The sequence below is a fragment of the Zosterops lateralis genome (genome assembly GCF_965231275.1).
Source record: "Zosterops lateralis genome assembly, chromosome: 3".
NCBI classification, from domain to species: Eukaryota; Metazoa; Chordata; class Aves; order Passeriformes; family Zosteropidae; genus Zosterops; species Zosterops lateralis.
Window position 1 is genome coordinate 31,441,322 of NC_139764.1, and position 17,747 is coordinate 31,459,068.

The 17,747-nt window shown below is 40.5% G+C and overlaps 1 protein-coding gene and 1 long non-coding RNA gene across 8 annotated transcripts in view; one reads left to right on the forward strand and one right to left on the reverse strand.

Moving 5' to 3' along the window:
• PLEKHH2 (pleckstrin homology, MyTH4 and FERM domain containing H2) overlaps window positions 1–8,489 on the reverse strand; it is a 52,194-nt gene extending 43,705 nt beyond the window's left edge. For 2 of the 6 annotated variants that reach the window (XR_014589486.1, XM_083856383.1), the window contains exons 1-2: window positions 8,443–8,489; window positions 4,066–4,195 (exon numbers count right to left, since the gene is read on the reverse strand). Coding sequence is in view for 5 of the 6 variants with exons in the window: in XM_083856383.1 (XP_083712509.1) it covers window positions 4,066–4,188 (123 nt within the window). In the remaining variant the exon portion in view is untranslated. Of the gene's footprint in view, window positions 1–4,065; window positions 4,196–7,783; window positions 7,793–8,442 lie in introns of those variants that run through there. The other 4 variants (XM_083856382.1, XM_083856380.1, XM_083856384.1 and 1 more) reach the window with 3 other exon arrangements.
• The window catches only part of LOC310906828, a 62,048-nt gene extending 46,928 nt beyond the window's left edge, over window positions 1–15,120 (forward strand). For both annotated transcript variants that reach the window (XR_014589487.1, XR_014589488.1), the window contains one exon: window positions 14,880–15,120. This is a non-coding gene — a long non-coding RNA (uncharacterized lncRNA). The remainder of the gene's footprint in view (window positions 1–14,879) is intronic.
• Window positions 15,121–17,747: the final 2,627 nt, after the last annotated feature.

Genomic DNA, 17,747 nt, shown 5'->3' on the forward strand with positions numbered 1-17,747 from the left:
TTCATTTATTTGCAGGGACACTCTTAAATATATTAACTTTGCAAAGGTCTTTGATTTCTAGTGTATAAGAAAAGTACTTCAATTAATCCAGGCAGAATACATTTATGGTCTCACACAGATCATACAAAAATATTGGAAATGGCTAGATTCAAGACATGCCTTATTTAAATCTGATCCTAGATTAAGTTATACAACAAGCATAAGGGGAAGAACCAAGTGGCAGTTTCTGGCAAATCATACACACAGGGGTAATAGGATGTAAACTCCTTTCCCTGACACTGTCTTGAAGAGATACCTCTCAAACACAAGCAGAGAAGGATGGCTGGAGGATTATCACCAACCAATCTATTTCTCTTATCTTCCTGTACAGACTCCCTGTTTTTGTCACAGTATCATTCTTCACTGTTTTCTACAACAATTACATAGTATAATACCCATAGGGTTTTACATCTGTCACACCACAGTGCTGTTTCTGCTGCTATTGTTCAGTGTTTCAGTACACATTTCATAGTGTAGAGATGATTGTAAACAAAACCATAAATAAAGGCCTGTGCTAATCAAAGTAAGAGTGAGAATTATTTCTGAACTTCGCTAGTGTGTTTCATTCTATAACAAGTAACAAAAAAGCCTGATATCATCTGCATTATTCTTTTGTCATTAGTATCAGGATGACCATCAACTACTGGCAATTGGGTCTTCATTACTCACTTTACTATTTCCCAAATATATTTTTGAGTAATAATTCCATGCAGATCAATTTCAAACAAATGTGAGTGTATCTTTCCTTTAACCAAGACTGAGAACTCTCTGTATAATTTCAAAAATTAAAACTTGAAAAAATAACTACTGAGTTATTGGCAAATGAAACCAACTCAGAAACACAGCCAAAGCCTTTATTGCTCATTTTGAAAATGGTTGCTTTTGAATTATGCCAAAATGCTAAATTTGCAGAGGAATATGATCAAATTTTATTAAGCTGTGACCAGACTTTGATACATGTCCCAACTGAATTCCAGTTTGTGAGTGAAAGATTTTTATTTTAAAAAGTGGCACAGTAAGGGAAAGGATCATTTTTCATGAACTTTGCTAGTGCTCTGCTCTGGAGAGTATTATGTTAAATTATCCCAACTGAATACTATTGGACCTGTGGTCTTCAACAGAAAATGTTTCTCCCATGTAACTCCTGTAATCACTTTGCTTTTTCTAAAATTTCAGAGAACAGTAAGGCAATATAACAAATTCGGAAGTTTTTAAATCTATTTCAGAATCATATTTCTCACAGATGAGAGAATAACCTGCCTTTGAATACTTTATTTTGAACACAGTGCTGAAGACTTGTGGTTTTATTCTATTTGTTTGGGGTTTTTTTATGTCAATATTTGAAATTATATGATTATGCATACATTGGGATTAATTTAAGAGTGTATTTCTAGCAGTTAAGAGCCTGTAAATACAAACTGTAAAGGAACAAAGTGAAAAGTCAAATAGCAAGCATTCGAATTTCTAAAATCTTTTTTAAAACTTATGTAGTTCTGGTTGCCAAAACTACAATCAGCAGCAGCTGCATAAAACTTGGTAGTAATGGCTGCTAGAAGGTTGCCAGGAAAGTCATGTCCACTGTTTAACCACTTTCCATCCTGAAATGCAGCGATGGGGTAAACAGATGGAACAGATATCTCTGACCTAACAGCTCTGACTGTGTAAGCACCCAGTGATCTGATGAGTATTACAGCAGCCAGCATTGTACTCTGGGATGGATATTCTCCCCCAAGACTGATGATAATAACTTGCTCGTCTCTGAGCCTTGCTAACTACAATGAAAGGGACAGGTAGTTTTCCTTTTTCAATTTTTTTTTTTTTAAATTCTTAAATGAAATTTCAATGGATGGCTTTTGCACAGTTCATTATTCTTCCCAAACCTAATATTCTGCAATACATCTTCAAGGAGAGTTTGCCATACAAAAAAATTGCAGGATTAGGAAAAAACTGAAGAGTTTTCAACTACACTGCTTTCTAACAGCAATATTTTTAGTTATGCCAAAGCAGAACTATTTGGAGTATTAACTGTAAGAATACAATTTCAGTGGAATTTGGTATTATTAAAAAAGACTTTTGTTAGAAGCTGTTTTATACTGCTGTAAATTTTCACGTCTACTTAATGAAAACAAGTCTAATACGGAATATATGACATTTCTTTATTCCGTTTTTTTTTCCATCTCAAATTGAAGTTGGGTGCCTCCATAGAACAAATAAGGCCATGAATGGACAAAATGAATAGTAATAAATTGCCAAAATTTATTCACTCAAGAATTAGATGACATAGTTGAACAACTACTGACCTGTAAGTCTGATGTCTGTGGTAAGCAAATTAGTAGAAAATGTAACCACAGAATTAGGGCGCATGTGGATAAATATTATAGGTAAAGAAAGAGTTAAAGTGGTCTTTAAAAAGAGAGGTGTTTGCTTACAAAGCTAATGGAGTTTTTGAGGGGATCACCAAGGCTGAAGATAGAGAGGGTCTGGTTATTGTAATTATTTGAATTTTGCAAAAGGAAATAAAAAGCCTTGGAGTAAGAGGGAATGTCCCTCCATGAATTACAAAAAGGGCTCAGTATAAATAGTACATTATTGGTTACTTCCTACAGTGCCCAGCAGGTCTCAGGGGAGATCTGCAGATATCTCTTGAGGCTCACTGCTGTTCAAGGGAGATATTTGGTAATGGCCACTGAGCAGTGAAGTGACAATGGTTTTGGTGCTATTTTGTTACTCAGGATAAAAGAAGCTTTCTGACAAGCAAGATTTATACACAGATCCTTAAAAAATGTAGTGGGCAGTCAATAAAATAATAGATGACACATAACTCAGAGATCTAAAGGACTTTGAGTAAGATCCTGGAATTAAGATAGGTATCTCCATGGAAACATACTCAATTGTTAATTTCAATTTAGCTGTCAAAGAAAACAATGTTAAGCGTTATTAGGAAAGGACTGGAACACATCTGGAACTTTGTACATCATCCAGAGTTCTTTGTAAATGCAAAAATATCTGTTTCTTCCTGCTTTAATACTATTTAGCTCTTGCCTCCACCAAAACATAGTAAAGTGGAATGATTCACACAGGACTAAATGTGGAGATCAAGTGTACTTATGGCTTCAAAGGGAGAAAGGATAAATCCATAAAAGAGAACCATTAACTTGCATGTAAAAAATAAAAGTATTTTTGTTTACATACTATCAGGTTATTTGAATTTTATTTTTCTTTAGGGGGAGCAATTGATGGAAAATTTAGCTCATAGATGAGTTTCTTAAATAAAAAAAAAATTCATTAAAAAATCACTGAAGTGAGTTTTAATGATGACAGAGTTCCAGTAAATCTCTAAGATCTTTTGTCTCTTGTACCCCTTTAATTGCCTTGTTCTGTCAGAATATTACCAGGTAAGTAAATGGTGGAGGTTTTATATTTCAGATATGGGCTCAATTACAACTGGCTGTTGGGATACACATATTTGAATATGCCAAGTGAAATGTTTCTCTATTGAAAAATAAAGGAAATATTTAAACAATATTTTTCAAATTAAATTTTACAATACTTTTCAACTTTCTGGATCCAGAGACTCAGATGATGAGCCATAGTTGGATATGTCTTCTTGTAAGAAGATGAAGTTGGGTAAATTATATGATTCATTAAAGAATTCTGGGGAAAATACTATGTCTGAATGTTCTCCATCATGATTTCTGTGTCTTAAATCACATCTCAAATACTTAATAAATGTGTTAAATGTTAACTTCAGTGTTGTAAAAGTGATTACTGGATTCATACAGTTTTCTGCAGGAGAGTTGCCAATGTTACTTGAAAATGAACATTTCTTGCTGGCAATTCTGATGTGTAAAATTCTTTCACAGCATTAGAACATACATGGTTTCCATATATGTTTTTGTAAAAGGCTATTTTCCCCCTTCTTAAAAAATCTCAATACTTGTAATCTCAAACCATGACTTGTGATCAACCCCCAGAAAAAAAAAAAAAAAAATTATGCATTATTATAATTCATCCCATGAGACCTACCTTCTCTGCTAACAGTTCTCTGATCTTGCTTGCCTGGAGACGAAATTTCATTAACTGTGACTCCAATGTTAAACATCTTTCTTTCCAGTTTACAGTACCTTCTGGCTCTGAAAGTTCAGCCATATTTATGCTGGAAAAAGAAAGGGAAAAAAATCCCCATGTCAAATTCAGTCTGTATTTAATGTCTGACTTTATTTTAATATGCATACTAACCTATTTTATATAAATCTCAAGAATGCCTCCAAATTTTATACAAGTACAGTTTCATAAAACACAGTAAATGTATGTTAGTTTCCTGAGGCCATTCTCATAACTATCAAATTCTGAAATCTATGTTGAAAATATTTAGGTTTATTGTATTTTAATTTCTTCAATTATCCTGTGGCTGCAATTATTTTTCCTCGATAAGCAGAGACACGGCTCACATTTTAATCTTCAGTTACTGCATATATCCTTACTCAGGAGAACCTTGGAGGGAACTGAGCTTTTGCTTAGCAGATGCCTTACATAGGTGTAACTGCCTATGAGTTAGTAGCACATTTGGGTTTATGTAAGTTTAATGTTTGGCAGACCACTCTTTTAAAAGTCTTTTAAAATTCTGCTTAATCAAATTGCCTTTAAAATTCAATATCCTTAATGAGATGGAAGGGGGAGTTTCTGATTCCAAATATAAAGGTGGGTGAGCATATGGTCTCTAATAGACCTCCCCCCACGTGAAAAACAATCTTTTTGCACTAGCTGTTGCAGATCTCAGGACATCCCAGTTCAGGCATGCTTCAGTCCGAAATCTGTGCTTTTATCCACACTTAACTGCTCGTGCCTTCTGGAAATCAGCCTCAGTGCCCTTCTGGACAAGCATTTCTGGAAAAATTATTCAGGATGAGAGCTGGCTCATCATGGTTGGAGTCTGAGAAGCCAAGAAAATCAAACAAGTGTGTACGGAGAAGGACTGGGCTCTGTTGTATTCCAAATATCTGTAGACAGTTTAATAGAGTGAGTGGATAGCTGAATGTAACCATTCAGTCCAAGTTCCCTTGCTAAGTAAAGGCCTGGCCTTTCCAGGGTTCTGGACACTGGTTTGGCTTTGAAAATAAAGCCTGAATAATTCCTAAGTATCCAATTTATCTCAGAAATAATAAACATGTTAAAAACACCATTGAGTGGAAGGCTCCTGGGAGATCACAACAAAGAAAAAAACTACAAGTCATAAAGTTATATTGCATGTTTGTCACCTGGACAGTGGGACACTGACGAGGAAAGGCAAGTAGCCAGTTTTCAGCGTGATGAAAGAGGCTGATACAGGAAAGATTGTGGCTAATACAGTTTTCCACACTGCAAGTCCTGACACAGTTAGCATGGATGAGTAAGTGACACCATTGAGAGCCCCTCTCCCACGACTACCCCAGGCCTCCCCAGCTTCAAGCACTTCCCTTCCTCCCTGCATCAGAAGAGGCAGCCCCACTTGAAACTCCTCAGCTGGAGACAAAAGACCTACAAATTTATCTTCTCCGTTGTTTCTGACAACAGGAAGAAAAAAGGAAAAGCAACACAAGACAGAGCAAACTCATGAGCCAGATTCCAAATAGTCTTTCACTTTTCTTTGCTACAGTAATATTTTCTGTTTCTCTTCTATATTCCCATGTCTCATGTGACTCTCAAGTTCATTTTTACTAAACAGGTGAAAAAGTCTGGTTCAAAACCTTCTTTCCTTTCTCATACCCTAAATTCCTTGTTTCTTTCATTCCTTACCTTAACTTAGAAGGAAAACTAGGAAAGAAAAACTAAGGTTTGTAACTTTTCACCACAATCACTTGTCTGAACATAACTGCTCCATTTTTCGCTCTTTCTTCCTTTGGTTCTACAGCCTGGGATTCAAGCTTCTAAGCCAGAGGTTACAACTATCCTTTTCCAGGAATCTCCCAGTAAGGAATCCCCGTGGAATCACTAGGATTTAAGTACATTTTTAAAATAGTTTCCTAAGCCAATCCTACAACACCCACATTCTAAACACAAGCATTTCAACTGCTGCCCTCCCAGGTGACAGAGACACCTCTGATGTCTTTTGCCATTCTCCTTTTAGGCTGAGCAGAAAATTCCCTGGGCTGTCAGGGAAGAAAGCTGCTCACTGTTGTCCTGTCCCTAATCCATGCTCGTCCAGAATCCCTCTGTTCAAGGGGGGAAGGTGGCACTGCCAAGCAGAAGCTTCTCCTGTTTTGGGGGGAAGACGTAGTTTCAGCTGCAGATTTATCTGGATTCTGCTCTCCTAAGTAATGAGGAGTGGCAACATATTATTAGACTATTTAGGATATTTTAAGTTTTTCCTTTTAACTAATTGCATAAAACAGAAATGGACAAGGCCAACATCTGGTTAACAGTGGGATATTTCAGTGTTTGTGGCTGTGAAAACACAAACAGGTCAAGTAATGAAAGAAATTGTGCTTTTTGATAGGGCGCAATATTAGAGGGTGGAGTTAAAAATGTTTCTCTTTCAACAGACAAAACATTTGAGTAGATGGATTTCTGGCAGTGAACAGTGTGTCCAGCCAAGTAGTTTCTCAATGTCCAAACTCATTAATATTCCACTGCATAAACATTATGGATAAAAAGATTGAAAATAACTTTTTATTGTGGGTTGTTTGCTAGAGATTGTAATAAGTTACTTCGTATTTTCCAACAAGCCAATGGGTTCTGGAAATATTTACAGGCACATAACACACTGTTTACAATTGCAGAGTGAATGATCTTACTTAGAATCAATGACTTCCTGTTTCTTGTCTGATTCCCCAAGGGAGGATAAAAATGAGTTCATCTTCTCTTGGCTTAATAGAGTAGTCTGAATCAGCACTCCAACCTACACAGAGTCCGCCCCTTCTTCCTGCTCCAGTTCCCACCGCAAAGCCCTCTGCTTCCCCTGAGTCTTAAAAAGTTAAATCTTTTGAAAAGTAAACTAAAAAAGCGCACATTAAAGCCTTAAGTTCTAATTATGTCATCAAAAATTAATTGAGACAAGTTTGACAAGTCTGGAAAGATTGAATTTGTCTTTTTCAGTTTTTAAGTTTATATACCTCTTTTTAGGCTTCAAGAAGTCAAAATGTCACATTCTCCCCAAAGGGATTGATATAATTTCCTTTTCTTTGCCGTCTGCTAGGAAATTATCAAAATATATTTCAGGGGGGAGGGAACAATGTTCTACCTTTTTGAAGGGTGTTAAAAAAAATTACATATTACTTATCACACTGTCAGTGTTTTCCTCTGTTTTTAACAAAATGCAGTGTTTAGCTTAATGCTTCATATTCTGTCCATATTCTGGATGTCTTTTCTCTGCTGGAGAAAGTTTGGGAAGTTATTCTGTTTCAACAGGTTTGTGCAGGACATAGTGGATTCCCTTCCCCATCCTACAATGTTTACTGGCCTAAATGCATTTGGGCCATACCTCTTCAATTTCAAGTCCCTTTCTTCCATCTTTTCACCCAAACTCAGCGCTTATAAATATTTTTGGTGCCATAAAGATTGGACTGGAGAAGGGAAATGATGAGACACTAAGTGGACCTCTGTAGGAATCAAGGCAGTCATTCTCAGGTTTGTTGCTGGCCAAGGCCCTTAACCCACCTCCAAACACTGGCAACTTTATTTTCCATGTGACTCATTTTTGCATAATTCTATGCTCAAACAAACTGTTGCCTGTGCTATTTAAAACTTACTTCAAAATCTGATTTACCAATGCTTTTTCTGCTGCTTCCTAGGTATTGATGAGGCTGTTCCCTTGAGATGATGCTGCTGCAGTCAGTCAGTGTTTGCCCACTCCAGGGCCGGGCAGAAACCTCCATAACCCCCCCATTTCAGGGCCCAGGCTGTCCCCTCCCAGCTCACTGTCAAACCGTGCAGCAAACAAGATTAAAGCACGCATAAAGAGATGATTTTATGTCCTTTTCCTCAGGACAGCAATTTTTAAGTAGCGCTGTGACAACACACAACGTGCCAACTTAACTTCTTGTAATTCTGAAAGCCAGGCATGTAGGTATATCAAAAGTATCCTAATTTAGCACGTTTGTTCGGGAGTTGTGCTCTCCCCGCTCTCCTGTATTTGGGAGGAGGGCAGGGATGCGGCTAACGGGACGAGAGGAGCCCGGACCTTATGGGAGCTTACGGGAGCTTAGGGGAGCTCAGGCACGCCATCCCCAGCCCCGGGGACACGGCCTGGGGACAGCCCGGGCCCCGCCGTGACCCGACCCCCGCGGCTCTGACCCCCATCGCCCCCCGCCGTGTCCCCGGGGGCACCCGCCGCCCGTCCCGCCGCCCCCGCCGCCGGCAAGGGAAGGGAAGGGCCGGGCCCCGCTCGCCAAGGGAGGGAAGGGGGCAAGGAAAGGGAGGTCAGACCTGGCCGGCCGAAGCTCGCCGCGCCGGGCGCCGTCCGGGCTGTGGGCGCTGCCCGCGCCCCTCGGCGCCCGCCCCACCATCCCCGCGGCCGGCGGCGCGCCCGCCTGAGCGACGGCCCGGGCGGCCACTGAGCGGCGGGGCCGCCCCCGGAGGGGAGCCCGGGCGGGGCCTGCGCCGCTCTGCGGGCCCGGCGGCGGCGGGAGGGGCGGCCCGAGCCGGGGGCCCTGCCCGGGATGGCCCTGCCCGGGGTGGCCCTGCCCGGGGGATGCGCTCCGGCCCCCGCCGGAGCCCGGACGGAGAGCGGTGGGACCCCCCCGGAGCAAGAAGAGCTTCGAGGGCAGGGCTGGCCGAGGGGTCCCAGGAGGAGACGGCCTGCCCATGCCCCATTCCCAATGAGGTATTGATTTAGAAGAATTAAAGACTGTAGTCAAAATAGATAGTGCTGAGATAATGTAGCTAGGACTTCCCTTTTGCTAACAGAAGCCAGACTGAAGGAACTGATAAATCATGGAAGCTGTCAAACTAGGCTTTTGCATCCTGAATAATCAATAGACCCCATGAATACAATGCAGTCATAAATCAAACAGTCCTGGGAAAAACAGGATTTAGCTGTCACGAACACTAAAGGTTAAAAAGTCAAGGGAGGAAGACCCATCTTACTTCATCATTTTGGGACCCCACCCTATAAAAAAGACCACGGACCCATTTCAAAGAACAAACTACGTATGTTTAATAGCTTTTTGGGCTAATTACCATAGGGAGCGGGGAATGGGATGTACCAGAGATATGAATATGCATTTATGTTTTGGGTATTCAATACTCCTGTACATAAAAGACCCTGTGATTATCTGTAAATTGCGGTGTGTTTCTGGGAGATATCCCGCGCGCTGCCCGGCGTCGTAATAAACACACACTTTCTAACTTTAAACTGTTAGAGAGTCTTTGTCCGTCATAGTTGGATATTGGTATTAGATCAATATCCATAGTTTTTTAATAAATCACCACCGCCCTTTCTAAAGTTCCTTTGTGAATTAAGAATTTTTCCTCTTAGTTTCGGAGACCGTGTTAGGAAGAAGCATCTGCTTGTTCTGCAGTTCCTCGGCTCCAGCACTGGAGCTCACTGTAATTTAAATTACAGGTCTTGTGAAAGGTCATTGGTCAAGTACAAACCGGAGGGTTAGAACCACGCGGTCCCCGGGGCTATGCTGGGGACATTAAGGGCTAAAGAGGTGTCCCTGAGCTGCCCTATCCGATAGGGAACAACACACTTTGTATTTGAGTTCCAGCCGGGATAAAGTGGCAGGTGCGTGTGCTGACAGCAGGCTCTTGGTCCCCTCCGGCTCAAAAGAGTTGAGACAATGTCGTGGTTTGGAAAGCAAAACGAGTGAGAGGCTCCAAGTCAGAAATATAATTTAATAAGAAGAAAGGTAAAAAGGTAAAAATAAAATAAGTGCAATGACATAAAGGACCACTGACAGGGTCAGAATACAACCTGAGCAGGATGGTGGAAGCAGTCCAGGTGAGGTGCTCTTCCTGAAGCAGTGATCCTGTAGAAAGGTCTGGTAGCTCTGCTCCTCTGGGAATCCAGTAGGTAAGGGCTCCTTGCACTGTCCCAAATCCCAGATTATATCCAGGTGGGAATGCTTGGCTCCTCCCCCTGGGCAGAGCATCTCACAATGAGATGATGAGTGTGAAGTGGATCCTTGATGGCCCATTAAACAGAGATAACTCCTGGAGGAAGTTACCTGTGAGTCATGGGCAAGGCATTGATGGGCCATTAGCAGAAGACAGCCCAACACTAGAGCACTGCCCCACTTGGTTTAACAGTTCATGAAGATGGTGATAGAATAAATACTTTGTGTACATCCTACACTACAACCCAGGACAGAGAACATCTCAGGTAACCAGCCTTCTCTGCCTCTTCTAGAAGACTGACTCAAGTATTACAAACTATTTGGGAGAGGTTATTGTGTGTTGCCTGGCACGTAGAGGAATCTTCCTCATACACATGTTCATTTGGACTCAGATTTAGGGGTTCTGTTTTGTTTGGATTATGATTTATAGAGGCAAAAATGTTTCACAGACTCTTCTGGTGCTTAAACAAAGCACACTGCGCCATTCCTCTGGGTTTATTTATAATGTAGGTGTGCAGAGTAAACTGCTTTTTCACATTCATCTGTGAGTCATTTAAAGTGCAGTTTTTTCTTTTGAAGAAAAAAAAATACAAAAAAACCCAGGTCTCAGAAGCTCAAATATTCCCCATCTGGTTATACACACAATTTCATTTTTTCCTATTTCGTTCAGTGCAGGCTCCAATTTTCCACTCCCTTGCAGTGACCTTAGAGTATCCAAACAACTTCACTGAAACTGTTTCATTTGCTGGTACTTTCCCAAATGCTTCACGCATTTTTTAAACACTGGGCACTGAAAAGAGTGTTAAAAACATGCTGGGTGGAATAGCAAGGAGTGCATTGTGTTCCACCCCATACCTCCTGTCTAGAGTGTTCAAGCCACCCTAAAAACACACAAGTTGAAAAAAAACACCTTTCTTTGGATTACAAGATTTAGCGAGAAGAATCAGAACCATCATCTGGTTCCTAACGAGAGCTTAGGAAATGATTCACCCTTGTTATTCGATGAGAACTTTGTCCCTGTCGTGTCCTTGCACAGCGACAGGCTCGCACTCTGTGGATACTCCCAAACGTGCGGAAAGCCTTTGAATTCGGAGGGACAGAGCTGGGGGAGGCTGCGGGAATGACGGGCTTGGACCACAAGAGGGAGAGCGAAGCTGCTCGCTCCATGACGGTTTCTTTCAGTTTGTTTGGTGGATTGACATTTTCACTGCCCTCAAAGTAATAAAAATACTCTACAGTCATGGAGCTCTCAATACTGATACAGGAAGAGGCTTGAAAAAAGATTCTGGAAGAAGGAATAGGGATGTTCAGGATTTTCTCTCAATGGCCCTTAGCTGTGAAGTATGGAGAGGTGGCTGGAATCTGTGTTCCATTACTAAAGAAAATAGAATTACAAGTAGAACAACTGGGATGCGTAGAACAAAATACAAAAATATAAAATATAACTTTATTTTGTAAATGGAAAGCAAGGGGGAAAGCCATAAATCTTCCAGTCAAAGACACAGAAAACTATTGTACATGTAAGCACAGATTCAGGAAGAGAGTTCTTCCTCTTTACTGATGGAAGGTACATACAAGCAGTAATAAATCTGCACACATTCCTGAAAATATGTGCAGAAAAATGCAAAAAACTGATACACAGTAAGTTGTAGAAACAAACTGCAAGACCAGTTATTCGCACTTTGGAATGATCATTTGTTAGCTGGCTCCCTGCAGAAGTGAACCAAAGTCAGAACATTATCAAATACTTCTCTCTGCAATGTGAATTTTAAATATTAGCCTCCACAAGGGCTGAAGATGTTGCAGATTTTTTTTACTGTCTGTAATTGATTTAGTTCAAGAAAGTAAGTTCTAAGTTCCTGGTCGTCTTGTTAAACAATAACCTCATTTGTTAAAAAGTATTATGAACATTCTGTTGCAAAACATCTACTCTGGTGTGTGAAAGCTAATCCAAAAAATGCCACCAGTTTCATTCCAGAGATGATCAAGTTGTCATCAAATCTGCAACTAGAATGTAAAATTTTGGGTTTATGAGACTTTCCTGCGTATGTAGAACGTCATTCTGACTTGCTGGACCAGGACCTTACTCCTTCATGACAAAAGGAGCTTTTTCTGGTCTTTTTTCACATGGATAAATATTGCAACCATTTAAGTTTAGATATTTCAGATTGGTATGGGTGTCTACAGTTGGAGATATATGCCAGGAAACATCTTGTGATTCTAAAATCTTAGATCATCTTCTGTAAGTTCACTTTTGTGTGGGTTCTTTGAAAGGATGACATAAATATTTGAGACTTGCAATAGAGAAAAAGGTTCCCATTTTTTACACTAGTTGCAATAACAAAACTGTGATACAAATAAATTGTTCATTTTCAGGTGATGGTCAAATTAATTTAAAAGTATTTTGATCTTTCTTGACAGAAAACTTTTAAGGTATCATTTAAGCGGAGGAGAGGAAGGGACAAAGATCATTCCTGTTCAATTATTATTATTATGAGATGACCTAAAGTGTTGCTGTTTCAAGGCTATGACTTGTTTTTCAGTGACAGAAAAGTGGCATTTTATCGAAATAACCTCTAGTATTTGTGCTTTGGTACCTTTGGATGGAAGAATCTGGAGTGACTTCAGTTACTAATAAAAGCTTTTTTATTTAGGAAATCTACAGTTTATGAGAAGGTCCATGGCTTCCCTTTAAAAGCTCAACCTCTTTTTAATTATCTGGCGCCACAGAGTGGTAAAATTCTATATTGCTTTAAATAATCAGTTTCTGAGAGTTTTCAAATGATGATATAATCATCTCCATCTGAAAGAAATATAAAATATAAAATATTCCACTTACTGGCACAGGCATAGCTCAAGAGGGCTAGAATGTACAACATAAACATTAAAGTTTCTGAGTGTGGGTTGGATTATTTCTTTTGAGGAGAGTTTTCACTGGTGGATGTTGATTTGTCAAAACTGTTAAATTTGTGAGTATAAACCCAGTGTTGAGAAAAAAACCCTTCTGATGAATTGCAGAAATATGTTGAGACATCCCAATGAAAATGGCTGTACCTGGTCAGCCAGCCCAGTGCCTGCTCAGTTGATTGTTGTCCTCAGACAGCGCCCAGGGAATTGTCATTACTCCAGAATACTGTCCCAGTCACTAGAGGTTCAGGGACTTTGTGAGCCAGAACTTTTGTAATTTGAAACTTTTCTTGTTTGTTTGTTTGTTTGTTTTCTCTTGTGATTCAGTCCAGTTGCTTTTGAACAAACATAATTTTCAAGATACAGAATGTCCTAAGAGGATGGTCCATGGTTTAAATGATTCATTTGTTTTTGGACGTGTCACCTGCTTGTTTCACTTGACGCCCCTAAATTTTTGCAGTGACAACGAAAAATGTTGTTAGAAATTTCTGTCATATTCCATTTTCTCTTTTAGAGTAAAGTTACAAATTCACTTTAAGGGTTTTACAGAGAGATGCCCCTCACTACCTTTGGCCATCCTTCATGCCCTACCTCACACCTGTGGCAGTCCTACCACATTCTGCACAGTGTTCAAGGTGTAAGTGTATTTATGCAGCAATATAGTGATGCTTTCTTGCTTGATTTTACTCTCTTCCCCAGCAATTTCTAATGCAATGAGGCTTTTTTTGTCTCTGGCAAGATTTGTGGCACACAGCAGAGCACAGCACAGCCACAGCATCAGGAATTCAAAGGTCTCTTGCTCCTTACTAGCAGATCAGATATTATGAAAACAGTGTGACTTACCTTTTTCAGGTACTTAAGCCTCATAACTCCTGCCTGGTGAACAGTGGTGTGTGAGCTAGTTCTGAGTAAGGTATTTTGAGTTACTGGAAACTTGGTGCTTCTGGAGAACAGAGCAATTGATGTGTGTGGGTGTTGCACGTTATCATTTCATTTCTCTAGATGCCTCTTTGCTTTCACTGCACTAGGAAATGTGGATTCTTCAGGTGTAACCTGACAGCTCCCTGGCACTGCTGTTTCCCTAACTGGAAAAACTTGGGGAGACTAAAGCTATTTTGGAAAGAAGAAAGTTACTGGAAATAGTGTTACAGAAAATGAGTGGAATACATAGAGCTGGAACTTTGGAAAGGTTTCCTGAAACTGGTCAGTCTGTAGAAATTGGATCACAGTGAATGTAAAATATGTAGGTATTGAACTGGGCTGAAGGAGCTGGAGACTTTGCTTGCACTAAGTAAGGATGAGGATAATTGTCTGATTTGTCTAGAAGGTTAAATCACTTAAGAGCATTCAGTTTCTCTTTGAGCTGAAGATAATCCAGCATTTAGAGTAGGTCACTGGGACAGGTAGTGCCAAATAACTGTGTCAGTTTCCTAGAAATGGCTGAACGCAAAACAGGAAAAATTCAATGAACCAACAGAGAAAAACCCAAATTACTTTCTTTATATGTTTGTTTGTGGCTAAGCCTTTTCTCAATTCCTTTGGCCGTGTTGGGGGTTAGGTTTGTTCCTTTTTTACCCTAAAGAATTTTTCCCCATAAGTTACTAGGACACTAAGTGCTGGGTGCTTAAGGGTGCTTGACCAAAACAGAGAGGTGGCCTAAAGTCAGGAGGGGGGGATAAGGACAGGGCTGGGGGCAGCTTCCCTCTCTCGCTGTCAGCATGGCATGGGAGAGGACACAGGCAGGTGCTGCTTGCTGCGGGAGGAGTTCGCTGTCCCAGCCGGGTGCAGTCCTGAGAAAATCTTCTTCCACCTCCTCCTGCCCTGCTTGGCCGGCCCTGTCCCCGCCGTTTCTTTGGCACTGCCTTAAGGTTTCCTTGTTTTTTTGTTACTCTGTAGCCCTGCCCTGCCAGGACATCCCTGACGTTCTAGCCACCGTCGGCGGAGATTCTGATCATCCACCAGCCCGGGATTTTTTCCACCGTTCCAGCTTGGCTGCTCTCAGAGTCCCAAGAGATCAGACTGCTCTGGGCTTTGTGAAACAAAGCCCTTGAGGCTCCTGGTTCTGTTATTATTGCTGTAGTTGTTTGTTTGCCTTTGTAATACATACTAGTAAAGAACTGTTATTCCTATTCGCATACCACTGCCTGAAAGCTCCTTTTTTCTATTATAATTTTCTAAATTATATTTTAGAAATTATAATTATTTATAATAATTAGCAGATACCTGTCTCCTAATTGTTATAAATAATATATAGCAGATATATATCTTATATCTTTGAAAGATAGATACCTGTCTTTCAAACCAAGACAACAACTTTGGAGGATTTAAATGTGATGCATTTTCTACCTTCTTAGCAACAGCCATACCTGATACCTGTCACTAAGAGATAGTTTACAAAAAATACCAACCTTTGATTGTGGTTGACGTCTGAGATGCAAATTATTCGGGTAGCCTTCCTTACCTGCAGTATCTATGACGTTTGGCATTTATTTCCCACAGTTAAGCAGCAGCTTTCCCACTTAGTGAATGCTAAAACAAGTCCACCAGCTCAGTATTTCTCTATCCTGACAGGCCCATTTTAGAGGCCCTCACTTAGCAGCTTCTGTGATTCATGTCAAATGGAACGAATTTCCATGACTGTTAAGGGTCATTTGCAGAGAGTTACACATAGCACAGCACAGGTTTGCAGGGACCACTCTCTGAGAGCTCATTTTTTCTGCTGGCTGTGGTCTGTATCACAGCAGCCCCGTGACAACCTGTGGGTCTCCCTGCATCTGTGTGAACAGAAGCACTGTGTAAACCCAGAAGAGGTTAAGTGGAAAGATCTACTGGCAAGGGGGAAAAAAATACTGAAAGGATACTTTATACAGTTCCCTGTGCACATTTTTTGTCATTGCTGCAGGAGTGATCCTGCAGATCAGTGACAAGGGCGAGACAAAAATATAGGAAACAAGCTTTCTGCTAGTATGTGATTTGTGCAGTGGAAACATATTAAATCCCCTTATGAAATTACGCCAGTTGGAAAGAGACTACAGGATGGCAACAACTGAAAGTTTAGATGGAGATGAAATAATGACATACAGTATATCAAATATTCTCTCTCCTGGTTATTTTGTTCTTTTTGTTGTTTTTGGGGTCTTTCTTCCCATGCCAGAAGAACAGCTACACCACAAAAATCACAACAATGTGGCAGAGGCAGAAAACTTTCCAATAGTGCTCCAAGGAGGCTTTTTAAAAACACATTTGCTGAGATGTATTTCCCTCCAATACAGGGAGATACTCTGAAACATTTGTGTGGATCCTTTCCTGTGGGATTCCCCTTTCCACTTCTGGTACATGCATCAAATCCAGTGGAAGGCAGCCTTGCTGACTCCAGCAAGTAGTTTCTGCCTGAATTTGTGCATTTTGGCCACTAGAGGTTGTAAGAGAGAGGGGAAAAAAAAAATACTATCTTCCACCAGACAATCTGCTGCAGCATCAGAGAGTAGATTTTTCTCTGGGACCCTTTGATTTTTGTCCACCAGAGCTCCCACAAAACTCCTGCACAATCCTTGCATGTACATAGACATGATCCTGACATTCTCAACTCTTTCAGATTTATCAGTGGCAGTTTGTTGCCTTTTAGCCCGAGGGCATTAATGGCCTCATTGTGATCTCTTGAATCTGAAGTAAAAGGTCTTCCGATTCTCAAAAATCTTTTAGGCAGAGAGCAGCAACCTGTATCTTTTCTCTGCAGTATGAACTAGCTCTTTTGGCTCTTTTCACACATTCCTTTATAGATAATTTCACTCTAAGATGTTTAAGCCAGCCCTTCTTCCCCCAGCCTTTATGCTTTTTCCTAGTACTGAGTAAGAACTAGAATTTTTCTATGGTCTCCTGGAAGCATCACGGCCTGTTGTACCTAAACTTGGCACCATACAGGGTCCTCAGCTACCTTCCACATGGGCTGTAATTCTTTCCTCTAGTTGCTAAGAATTCTCCAGTCTTCTAACTATAGTACCTCTGCCATCAGGGAAACCATCTTCCAAGAAGCGTCAAGAGAGCTGAATTTTGTTTGGGAAACACAATGCTAAAGATAAGTAATCCAAAGAGTAGCCATGATCAAAAATAGCTATACTGTAGCAAAAAGTTGAACTTCAACCAGATGAAGGATAAGCTTTTCTTCCTGATGTCTGTTTTTGATTGCACAGTGGCTACATATGAACTCACAGCAGTACAAGACCTAATCATCACAGAGCTCACTGGTGATGGGACTCCAAGCATTGCACACTGATAGGAATCGTGTCCTCTCTGGTAAAAGGTAGCTATTCCTGGAGTGAAACACAACAAAGACATTGCAACCATTTCATTTCCCTGGCTACAGTTCATCTCAGAATTTTGGGGACAGGATAATCAGCACAATATTTTAAACCTTCAAAAATTACTTCGCAATCTTAAACAATTCCTCCCCCACCCCAGTATTTTTATGTCAGTGTTTTCATCTTGTGATTGGAAATGGGTAATGTCTTCAGTCCTAACTCTTTGTCATGCACAACCACCATTAGGCTGAACTTATTTACCAGCACTGGAAAAACCGAAGAGTCTCAATTGCAGGATTTTATGGATGGTAAATAGCAGCAAGACACACTGATGATAAATGTATTGTACTGTGCCTAAGGCACATCTTAATGTACGGCAGTGGCCTTGGTTGTGTCATTTTGTCAGTCCTTGAGCCTGAGAGACAATCACTTGTGTCATGGATCTCAAGGTTTCCAATTCAATGGC